This window comes from Fundulus heteroclitus, chromosome 3 (assembly GCF_011125445.2).
Source record: "Fundulus heteroclitus isolate FHET01 chromosome 3, MU-UCD_Fhet_4.1, whole genome shotgun sequence".
Lineage (NCBI taxonomy): Eukaryota > Metazoa > Chordata > Actinopteri > Cyprinodontiformes > Fundulidae > Fundulus > Fundulus heteroclitus.
Window position 1 is genome coordinate 3,848,039 of NC_046363.1, and position 12,098 is coordinate 3,860,136.

The 12,098-nt window shown below is 42.2% G+C and overlaps 1 protein-coding gene across 5 annotated transcripts in view; it reads left to right on the plus strand.

The window, feature by feature from the left end:
* The window catches only part of cdk14 (cyclin-dependent kinase 14), a 216,161-nt gene that overhangs the window by 106,090 nt on the left and 97,973 nt on the right, over window positions 1-12,098 (plus strand). For all 5 annotated transcript variants that reach the window (XM_036128847.1, XM_036128851.1, XM_036128859.1 and 2 more), the window contains 2 exons: window positions 2,461-2,555; window positions 5,751-5,813. In XM_036128847.1, coding sequence (XP_035984740.1) covers window positions 2,461-2,555; window positions 5,751-5,813 — 158 coding nt within the window. The remainder of the gene's footprint in view (window positions 1-2,460; window positions 2,556-5,750; window positions 5,814-12,098) is intronic.

Sequence of the window (12,098 nt, forward strand, 5' to 3'; positions counted from 1 at the left end):
GCGTCATCTTTAAGTAAATAAATAACGCACTCTTTTGCTACTGTAGGAAGAAAAAAATGGTGACAAAGTGACACAGGGAAGATCTAAACAATCTGTAGGCAGTGCGAGAACATCTCCACTGGCCTGCTGTTGGCTGCTAGTGATGCTAAAGCTGGCATCTGCTTCAAAGATTCCCACTGAGCTGAAAGCCCTATGTGGCTGTTTTTAATGATGAGGCCAGTAAAGAGAAGCCAGGGAGGTGAAAACAGGTTATTGTCATTCACCATTCTCTAAAAGGAAGCTGGTAACAAAAAACGAGTGCGTAATCCACTTTTACAGTAGACAGCGGCTTCCTGGAAAGGCTGCTTTTGCCTTGGTCCTAACGCCAGCCCGGCAGAGCAATTTCTCTGAGCTATGAGTAAGACCAGCAGTTCAGGAGAGGAGGGAAGGACACACAAAGGCAAGATGGAAGAACTGCTTGGAGCTTTTATCCATAGATGCTCTGATGGTCAGCAAAGTGCATGGATCATAGGATCGAACTGCAAAGCTGATATGACCACATAATAAAATACAAACCCATGACAGCCCATACAAACACAGAGGGGCATTGTAAACTGGCACTGTCCTGGTACCTCTGCTGGTGAATGCTTAGGCGTTTTATGAGCTTCTGGCATGACAGTAGCTCCATTACATGTTGTGTAAATATATGATGAACAGCTATTCAGACGTAGCTCTATCAATCCTCCTCTTCAACTGATGAGGGGAATGAGCGGCACCTGGGAAGGCCAGGAGCCTAGAGTCTTATAAGGTATCTTTCTTAGACTTAGACTTAGACAACTTTATTTGTCATTTTGTATGTACAGAGTGCATACAGAACGAAATTCCGTTGCATACAGCTTGTGAATTACAGTATAAAGTGCAGCAGTGATTAAAAAGTAAACATTTCAAATGTGAACAGTGCAGGCTGAGGAACTACTGGTGATCATAACTTCACAGTACATCAGATACAGATATCTAAATCCCCTGCCTCGACTTCCACTCATGCTTCTCTAGCTGTGAAGCAACATCACTAACCGTCCTCTCACACTAGGTTTTTTCTTCCTGCCATATTTATATTCACACCCAAGGTTTCAGCTTTTTGAAGAGTTTGTTTCGTATGTTCTCCGAGCCCTGTGGATAAAGACAAGCAGGGCATGCTCTGCTTTCATCTGTCCCATTAGCTATTAGATAAACCCTAAAAGTTCCTTACTTTACTGACTTTGCTGAAAGTAAAACCACTCTCCTCCACACGCCCAGCTGGTAAGGAGATGCAGATGAGAAGACACTGCTATCATACAGATGCCAACTCTCCCTGAGAACAGATCAGACGGGCGCTTTGAAATTGAACTAATTCAGCAGTTTCTGAGGAAGAAGCCTACAGTGCAGATATGTGACCAGCATCACACACTGCCCCTCTACTACACCCAGAGAAGTGTGTGTGTGTGTGTGTGTGTGTGTGTGTGTGTGTGTGTGTGTGTGTGTGTGTGTGTGTGTGTGTGTGTGTGTGTGTGTGTGTGTGTCAGGGCTATGTCCAGGGATGCTGAGCGTGTCTCTACAGACCAGAGCTAGTCCCTGGGTCTTGGAGGTATCAGGCTGCGGATTCACCGCCCGCATGCAGCCAGGAGTCTTGTCTTTGATCTGCTTATATCATTTTTTAACAACCCTTAGGTTCACATGCAGGATGAATGTATTCATGAGGTGCTGTCACCAGGCAACTTTGCAAAGATCTGTCCATCAGAGCTTCCCTGTGCCTTTGAAAGAGAACTTAGTGTTTGCACAACTAATCCCATCGGCAGCCTTCTAAAAGCCCACTTAGCCCTCTGTATATAATCTGAGCCTATGTGGCTCTAATGTTTGGTCCATATGAAACTAATTCCGTTAAATGCCGGTTGACCGAACTGCATCTCAGTAGCGGATGCTTCAAAAGCTTTGCTGCGTGATTTCTCAGAACGGTTTTACAGACAAGACAGTAGATGTTTTTAAGCATGAGAAAAAAAAAAAAGCATTACTGCTGCTTTGCCATTTAAAGCAGATGGAACTTGCATTAATAATTCACTGAACTTGGTTCACTGTTTTCGTGAAGAATGGGTAAATGTGAGTACCCTGATTACTAAACGGAAAAATAAAATAAAAACATTGACAGGTTTGATGCCTATTTTACCCATTATATAAGAACCATAAACCCACTGAATAAATGAAACATCTCCCCAGAACTTCTCAGTGCTAACAGCAAACACTTCTTCCATCACAGAGGTTTAGAAAGGTGAGCGTGACAACCATCGTTGAATCCAGCCTACGTTTTGTGTTTGTTATTATCCTTCCCTAATCCCTCTAAGCATTGGAATTCTCCAGCACTCCAGCTAATGATCACAGAGAAACCGCAGTTATCGAGCTACAAGAACATAAACATGTGTCTTTGTCTCTGCTGTCCTCTGTCTGCAGCGTCTCTTCTGAAAGGCTTGAAGCATGCCAATATTGTGCTCCTCCATGACATCATTCACACCAAGGAAACCCTGACTCTGGTCTTTGAGTATGTGGTGAGTTTACCAGCTGTGTGACTTTTGGTTAAAATGCTTTGGTAATGGTGGAGCCCGGGCTTTTTTCAGATTTCCCTTAAAGGGAACATATGCAAACTTCACTCTTTTAGCCCTTAAATACATTTTATTGTGCACTGGTAGTCTCTAGGAGTTCAGAAATGTCTCATGTAGTGTGTCCAGGTGCTGCGTAGATATCTTTATACTCTGTTTGGGTCATACTTGTCAAGCTGCTAATTTTTCTCTGTTCTCTATTACGATTCTTGAACAGTTCTATCACAGTATTTGCTGTGGAACTGCTAAACAAGGTGATGGACCTTAACAATTCCCCATCTGTATTCTTTCCTGTTGCGGTTTTGTCACGTTTTCTTTGGACCATAAGGCGCACCGGATTATAAGGTGCATTAAATATTCTTCCTAAGTGTTTAATATCACTCAAAGGTAAGTAACGTTTTCTTGGAATGACGGTATTTTTCCCTGATTTGAGCAGGCAAATAAGACTAAATGCCAATACGTTTTTTGCACTTAAAATAAGAAAAAATCATGTCCATCATCTCATTGCAACTGCAGGATATCTAGTTATCTTATTTTAGGGGTAACAATACTCATTCCATTGGCAAATAGTCTTATTTAGCTGCTCAAATCAAGGAAAAATATACTAATTTCAAGAAAACTTTACTTACTTTTAGTTCCCTTTTTGCAGTGTGCCTCTCTGCGTACATAACTCTCTCCTGAGAGGCAGAGTAGTTGGAGTACACTGCCCTGTTTCTACCATAAGGCCAAAATAAACGTAACTTTTATATTGAATTAATTTACTAGGTTTATTGTTGCTAGCGTGTTCTCCAGGCGCGGACTGCCTTACATGAATGCATTTCTAGTTTAGACATTACTGTCAGGCGGTCTTGTAGACTCAGGTAGTGATGCAGTGTACCGAAATGCTCCAAATATCCATGGAGTGGAGCGACTTTGTTGTTAACTAAAGTCGTTCTTAAAGATTTTAACACATATTTGAGCAAATTGTACACATAACATCGGTCATTAAGCACAAGTATGGTAATCATATATAAGGCGCACCGGATTATAAGGCGTAGCATAATTTTTTTAGAAAATTTAAGGATTTTAAGTGCACCTTGTAGTCCAAAAAATATGGTAGTCCAAGCTCAAGGATGCGGTACAAGTGGAAAAGTCAAAATGTTTGGTTGTTAATGACACTGTCCCCCAGCAGACTAAAGATGGCTAATGGGTTAGAGTAGCCTCGTGAGACCATCCTGATCTCGCGAGCTTTCAAGGTTTCACTCGCAGATCAGTCTGGCTACTCTCCGTTAAAGAAAATTTGGAGCAGTTCACCAAACGAACGTCCAATCAGCGTTGGCTTTGAGGCGGGTTGAGGTGAAACTAGCGTTAGCGTGGCTATCGAGCAAGTTTTATCGGAAGTACAGAGTATTTCTTTGCTGAGCCAACAAGCCTTTACCTGCAGCAGCAAGAGTAGCTTGGCTTGTGGTTGTGTTTTCGTCGAATCTGATTGGTTTATTTGGCCCGTCTATCACCAACATAGGCCAAAGAGCTAACCAGAGTATTCGCTCCTTCCCAAAATTACTTCAACGGAAGGTTTCCAGATGGATATGCGGAGCAAATCCATCTGGCGGAGTCAGGTTAGGGGTAGAGTGGAATACTCTGCAACCTGGGGGGGGGGTCTCTCTCAGTCGCATCTCAGGTCAGGGGCAAAAGAGAGGTTGTGGGGCAACAATAACAAGGAATTAGGACCAAAGCATTGCAGTTGCACTTTACAGTACAATTTTGCTTTCGCTACTCTGCTTACCATGTTGTAATGTTTGTCAAAGTTTAAGACAGTCCAGCATGACTGTAAGATCTTTCAATGATGGGACCTGTTTAATATTTTGCCTATAGATGTTTAGATGTATAATAGAAAAGCTAATCTACTTAGTTTAGGCCACATTTAATGTGAAGCATGACTTTACAAACTCTGCTGCAACAGAACTCCAAAAATGGAGTCTCATCTCTACCAGTTGTGTGTAAAGTTGTGTATAAAACCATGTCATCAGCATACATGTGGAACCCTGCACCAGGATATGAATATGGTAAACCATGTCATCAAGACAAAGAGGTGGATTGAGAACTGAGCCTTGCGCTACACCTGTATTCATATTCTAAATGAAGATTCCTCACCATTTACATCATACTGTTGTTAAATCACGGTATGATTTAAACCATTCTAAACTGAAGTTAAACTCATATTTGATAATTATGAGGCTTTGTCATTCATTAAATGGTCGTTTGAATTTTGTCTTATCAAATACCAAGATCTGACACAATCAGCAAAGTTTTCCACTTGCATTTCATTTTGATTAATGATTCAATTGATTCTTGAAAAAAATAAACTCAGTTTTCTTTCTAAAGCTGATGGAGAGTGAGAGTGAGAGGGTATAAATGCGTAGAGTGGATTGGAGCAGCCAACGGATGGGGTAAAGGCAGGCATTATGGAGAGATAGAGATAATGGAAATAAGAAGGGAGGAGATGAAAACAGGGATGCGGTTCATGGTTTTGAGGGAGATGGACAGGCATGTCTGTGTCGAGGCATCCGTGTGAATTATTCAGCAGGCTCCGCTGGTGTGAGCAGCAGTGGGAGATTGTAAATATCACTGTGATTTCTGAACCACCGCCTCTCCCATCCACAAATCTGCTCACAAAGCACCAGGGTGAGGCTCAGACCACCACAACGCTGCATGCCTGCCAAACACCTCCAGGTTACTGTTAGTTAGGACAGGCGCTAAACTTTGTCCAAGTAGAAATTCTGTTCACATATTCATTTCTGTGACCTTTTCACATTTCATCCTCCTCCAGCCACGAACATCAGTAGATTGTGTTAGATTTTAATTTGATGGACCACCATAAAGTCGTGGGTTATTGTAAAGTAGAGGGAAGTTGGTACATTGTTTCCAAAATGAAACAGAAATGCAGCACCTCCGCTAAAGGAACTCCTGCCTTAGAGAAATACTTGATTCCTGATTTTGTCCAACCTAAAATGACTTGAAGACGCAGCACAGGGACAGAGAACAGCAACAAGTGTTTGTTACGCTCCTCTACTGTAGACATGAAACTCTAGTATTTATTGATTTTATGAGACTGAGTGAAATAAAAACTGAAAATGTCTTGCTTCCTGCTCTCCTTTGTTTTAGCACACAGACCTGTGTCAGTACATGGACAAACACCCAGGTGGTCTCCACCCGGACAACGTGAAGGTACGTGTGCATATGTGTTGATTTTTTTATTTTATTCTTTTTTAACCCTGAACAGCTGAATTCGCTTAGTCAATGATCAACCTGGGCCAACGTAGATGATAGGAACAAGAGCTCCTGTCGCTGCCAGGAAGACAAATTTTTATGATTTTTTTTTTTATGAATGATTCAATTTTAGACTTAGACTTTAGACTTAGACAAGTTTATTGTCATTTTGTATGTACAGAGTGCCTACAGAATGAAATTTCGTTACATACAGCTTACGGCAGTGAAGTAAGATTACAGGTGGAATAAGGCAACTATAAGGCAACATTACAATATACAATCTAAGCCTTTATATTGATGGTCGGTCTACTCTGAGGTTAAACGTCTGCAGTTTCTCTGTCGCCAACACCTTCTGAACTACAATGAGCGACACAGCTGTGGTAAACAGTGTAGTGACAGGCTGCTGGAGGTGCTGGTTCACATCAAGCTTCTCAGGTGATTTTGCTTTTGTGATGTTGGGCTGTCGATGATGTTCCTCTGAACGTGTTCTCACATGCGGAGCAGTGAGGAACTGGCATTCAGCCTTTGGAGGGCGTGTTGGGTCATTGAGTTGGCAGCCGGTGTGAACGTGCTGACCAAGAGGTAAACGCCTCACAGGCTGCTGGTTCCCAGCACGCATGGTGACACAAGTCATGCCAGCAGGCATGCTCACATTTAGGTAAGGTTACAGGGATGCCATGAGGCTGTTGCATATGGCATGCTGTCATCTGTATTAACCTTATCCACAGAGCCTTGGGAAAGTATTCATACCCTCTGAGCTTTAATACGTATTTAAACTTTACAACAACAAACTTCAATCATTGGGAATTTATGTGAGAGAGTAGATCAACCCAACGTTTTTAGAACTGTGAAGTAGGATGACAATTAGACCCTGTTTTTAAATTATTTACAAACCAAAATCCAAAATGTGGTGTGAATTCTATTCGGTGCCACTAGTGGTACTAAGGCTGTGTTTAGTGGTACTCAGAGGAAACTGTGGTTACTGTTTACAAGGTACGGACAAGTTTGGCCTGCATTTCTTTTACCACTGAAGTCATAGCTTAGATCTGAGATCATCCTTAAACCCAATTTGAGCGTGCTCCAATTTCAAGTGGCTTAACCTGCAGAATTTGGTAATTATTGTTCACAGTATGGCTAAAAATAATTAGCAAGATCAACTAATAGCAATGTCTGGCTCAAAATATCTTGCATTCTGACACTAAATGAATATGTTGACAACTAGTATAAGATATCGTATGTGTGTGACAGGTTAAGGGATAAATAAACTCCCAGAGATGCAGACACACCTGGGCTGTGGATCTGTGCAACTCCTCCAGAGTCCCCATTGCCCTTTTTGACTGCCTCTCTCCTTATCCGGTCTCAATCTAGGAGTACATCCATGTCCTGGTACCTCTGCAGCTGGTCCATCCTCTCTTCATGTCCAGTTCATGGACTGATCAGAGCTCTGGGAGATGATCAAAAGCTTTGGATATTGTTTTAGAACATCACCTTTCTTTAAACTGAGCCAAAGCTTTCTCCCTGACCTGTCTGCTGGGTCCATTGGTTTTCATGACGCTGGTATATAATGATCAGAATCAGCTTTATTGGCTAAGATTGTGTGAACAAACAAGGTTTCCCACATTCACGGCATACCGACATTATGTCTAAATATATCAACTTTGAAGGAAGGAAACAAAATGAAAGATAAAAATAACATTATGCACATTTGTGTTTGTACATGAAATGTGTTTTTTAATGGCAGGCTGTGATGGTGCATTATGCAAATATTGTTTTGTTTCATAGCAAAGTAGCTGACTGATCAGGCTGGAAGGTGTTCATTTTGTACCCCAAATCCTCTCTGTGGCGCCTGGTTTTAGCAAAAGTCCAGGATTTGTGGAGTCTCTCTTCAGAACTGATTGTTCATTTCAGTCTGGACCTGTACTGTTGTGTGGATGAGCCAAACCACACGGTGATGGACAAACACAGGACAGACTGAAGGGTGGCAGTGGAGAAGATGACCAGCAGCTCCTGGGGAAAGTTGAACTTCCTGAGTTGCCACAAGAACTCCAGTCTGTGTGGGGCCAGAAAGGGTGGTTCCTAGGAACTGCATCCTCAGTAGACACAGTAGATGATGCTTGTATTAGAGCTGATGGAATACAGCTCATCCAGAGAGCTTTCTAGCACTACTCCAATGTTTAAAAAAGCAAAAAAATTACTCTTCTGTCATCTGAAGCATTCATTTTTTTATCATCTTTAGACAACACAGGGATGCTAGTCTTTTTTTTGGTGAAGCTGCATGGGTCTCCTCTGTAGCAGTGCAGTGCTCTGAGTCACTAATGTTCCCTGTGTTTGTGGACTGCAAAGCTAACATAAATGTACAGTTGGGAAGACGCGATAACAGGGGGAACCAGACAGCTCTGTGGTGTGTGGTGCTGGTGGAGGGGGTGTTAGGACGTTCTGTCATGCAGGGAGGTGACAGTTCAGGCTTCATCAGTTTTCAAACAGCTCCCTCCTGTCAACACTACAGATTTACAGACGTTCTGTGTGTTTCTCCTGCTGACAGCAGCCGCGTGAGTCACATGGATAATGTGAGATTCTTACAAGACAGCAGAGCGGGGTGTTTGCACCCATCAACTTTGTTACCTAACCATGAGACTACTGCCATGTACTTACCAATGTGTTGATAGGGTTCATGTGGTTTTGACTCTATGTGGACACAGCGTTTTGTGGTTTTGAACTACACATACAATTACTATAGCATGTCCTTTGTAGCACATGCAGTGTGGTATTAGATAAGTTTTAAATATTGATGTCTTTATTACTTAAATTAATTCAAGTTGATTGACCTAATGAGAGGGTACATGATACTGGCTTGGTTAACAAGTTTGGGATGAGGCAAGAGTTTTGCTTTTTTCCGACAAAAAGTAAATTTCTAACTAATATAACCCTAGTTCTAATAAGAATATCGTTTTCAAAAAGACAGTATAAAAAATCCAGTTAAGGTTTGACAACTCTGTATGTTTTGGCATTCATGCCTGTCTGATTCTAAGCTTGTCCTAACATTAAAACAAACATTAAATGTCTACCTTTGTGTGTGTGTGTGTGTACAAATACAATAAAGGTCTCAAAACCCAATAGTTTTTTTCTTGAAATAATTTCAAAGTCCATGTCTAAATATTTCTGATTTTCAACTAGGTCATCAAATGCAGTCCAGCTCAAACTCCAACAAAAGACAGTGTAATATATTTCCTCTTCCTATGTATCATACATATACAATGAAACAAACTGCTCCTCCTGTTTGGAGGATGTTGTGAAATAGTTTTTCTTCAAATATAGGAAATCAGACTGAATCTGGGAGATGAGCAGAACTACTCACTTCTCCTGAAGACCTCCAGCAGCAGGAGGAGTTTCCCAAGAAGTTGGAAAGCCATATGTCCTTCCACCAGTCTCTGTTCAGTCTCCATAGCAACCATGATAACCAGCGGCTGGTTTACTTGCCAATTATTACTTTCATTGTTGTTAAAGTTGAACAAGATATTCACCACAACACCAAGACATCTCACAGCCGAGCCACAGCTTTTTCGTCTGAATGCCTGTGTGTACTTACAGCTGTAAATAATCCATTTGTCATGTTCTACAATGGTGGAAGGACCCAGGCACAGATGTGGAACATAGGCAACAGTTTTAATTGAGAAATAAGAAACTTACAAAAATGTTGCAGTCCAGAAACGTGAAGTGAGGCATAGCGAAACAAGGAAGCACAAGGGAAGAAATCACAAACATGCAGACAAACCAGCACTGAGTGGAAGGAAGCCAGGAGTATAAATACACAGGGCAGAGAGGATAGTTGAGTGAGAAGGCAGGTGAAGTCATCAAGGTGAAGTCATCAAATGTAAGTAGGAGCAGCTGTGATCAATGCAGGTAGAGAGCAGAGGACGGGGAGAACAGATACAGGAGGAAACAGAAGGCCAATGGCTGAGTTATACTCTGTGTGGACTACACCCGAGTCCATAGAAGTGCTGTAGACGTTTATACTTGATGCGGACGTAGGTGCCGTACTCTACTAGTGGAAATGCAGTAAACAAGCGACGAAACAGTTGACATCACACTCAAAATGGCTGCTCGCAGTATCATAAACAATCATGAAGAATAGTTGGTGTGTCTATGGTAGCTAAATAGAAATAAACGTAGAATAAGATTGAATATTCACCTGTTGTATACAGAAAGACATGAAGTCTGGAAAGCCCATAGAGATCCTTTTTTAAATGAAAGGTTTAAACAAACACTTTGCTTTACTAAATGCAAGCTAGTGGCATTACATGGGCTTTACATGTGGGTTGTTGTTTTGAACTTGACTTAAGCTGTCAGTTATTGAAACAGAAATCAAAATCTTTCTTTGTACCCACAAATTTGGCCAATGAACTTATCCCTGAAAGTATGCCTATAATATGTGCTGTTTTTCAATCACAGAATAATGATTGAAAAAGTAACGTCATTGCATTTAACAAAGTTGTGCTACTTGAAACTTCTGTGCCATGTGTCAGTACAGGCGATCTTGCTTGGCGAGGGCTATTTTGAATGAAATTTTTGCGTGTGGTCCATGCCAAGTTTCAATAGTACATAGGCGAATGATGTTGCACCGCAGTAGCGCACGGTAGGGCGGGGATGGCGCAATTTCATCACTTTTGCCGTGTGCTCTCTCACGCCCTGTTCAATGCATTGATTATAAATCAAGCTTTACTTAAGCAAAATGATACAGAATGAACTAACAACATCTACTAAAGCCCCAGCTCCACCGGCTCTGTCTTTCCACGCAACCCTCGACTCCACCCATTTGCAACTGTTTCAGGAGCAGTTTTTTTCAGGGCCTACTCAAGACCAGGGTCAAACCGCACAAGGTTTTCTCCAAGCAAGTCTAAAAAATCCTCTCCCTCTAGCTATGTTGCAATCAAGATCATTCCATTCACCTGTAATCCTCTGCCAGCAGCACAATCAAATCAAACCTCTGCATCTTTTTTCTCTGCCTTTAAATACTGAAGCTCCACAGACACACGGTGCCAGATTATTGAAAGCATTCTGTGAATAGATGTCCAGCATTTTCTGCCTGCCTTGCCAAGTTTTTTTTTAAACCAAGTTCCAGAATTTTCTCATCTTGTCATACTCTTGTCATTGGTTTTCTGTTTTTCTGGACATCGTCCTGTATTGTTTCCTGACCATGAACCTTGCCAAGCCCATCGAACTGTCTGCTATCACCTGCCTCACTGTATATAACCCAAAGTCTCACACACAGACCTGTCTTCAGCCTCTGCCTGTAAAGAATCAAGTTTTGGATCGGATAATTCAGTCGACACTGTAAAGGAGAGGGACAGGTTAGTGGCTGCAGGACAAACAGTAGGGAGCAGTGTGCACTGCATGTGAGCCACTAACCTTTCTTAAATCCAGAAGGTGGCACAGAATCCAAGCTGTGGATCCAGGTGGTCGGTGTTGGTGTGTTTGTCAGTCAAGGGAACAAGCCGGTCACATCCAGATGCTGAAAGTTTAATCAGGGAACGGTTCAGGCTCGAGTAATTAGAGGTATCAGAGGGAAAAATCCAGAAATCTTTGTCCAGAATCCAGTCCAGGGTCTTTATCCAGAAAGGGCTCTGAAAGGTAGAGGCAACAGGAGTGCTGAGGCAGAGTCAGGGTACTTGCTTGGGTCGTTGTCCAGAATCTGAAGACCAAACAAACAGTCCGTCAGGGCCAAGGCAAACAGGCAGGAATCCACTGAACGATCAAAGTGACACACAGGAAGGCAGTCAAGGAACGTTGGAACTCACACGTCTACTCACACTGAGGGTTTTCAAAAATATGGCGCCTACATACCGGGAGAGTCAGGTATAAGTACTGAGCAGCCGCAGGTGGAAGCACTCAGGGGAAATTGCAGGTGCAGCTCAGGGAGCAGAGGGTGACGTCAGTACACTACAGCAGAGGACAGACACAGCAGAGCTGTGAACGTTACACTGCCTTTCCTGCTGTTCAGGCTGACCAGACTTTTGCTCACTCCTGCTGAGGTTTTTTCCTGACTGTACCAGTTTCTCTGGTTAGTTTATTAATACCCTTGTTAAAGCACAACACCATGTCTGCTTTGAATAACGGATGTTCTGTTTGTCTGGGCTTAACAAAGGTAAAGAATAAACAAATACTAGAGGGTAAAAGGCTTAATCCAAGTTAACCCTCCACCACGCATCATTATGGTCATTCCTATCTTGATCAATAACTGGGGAA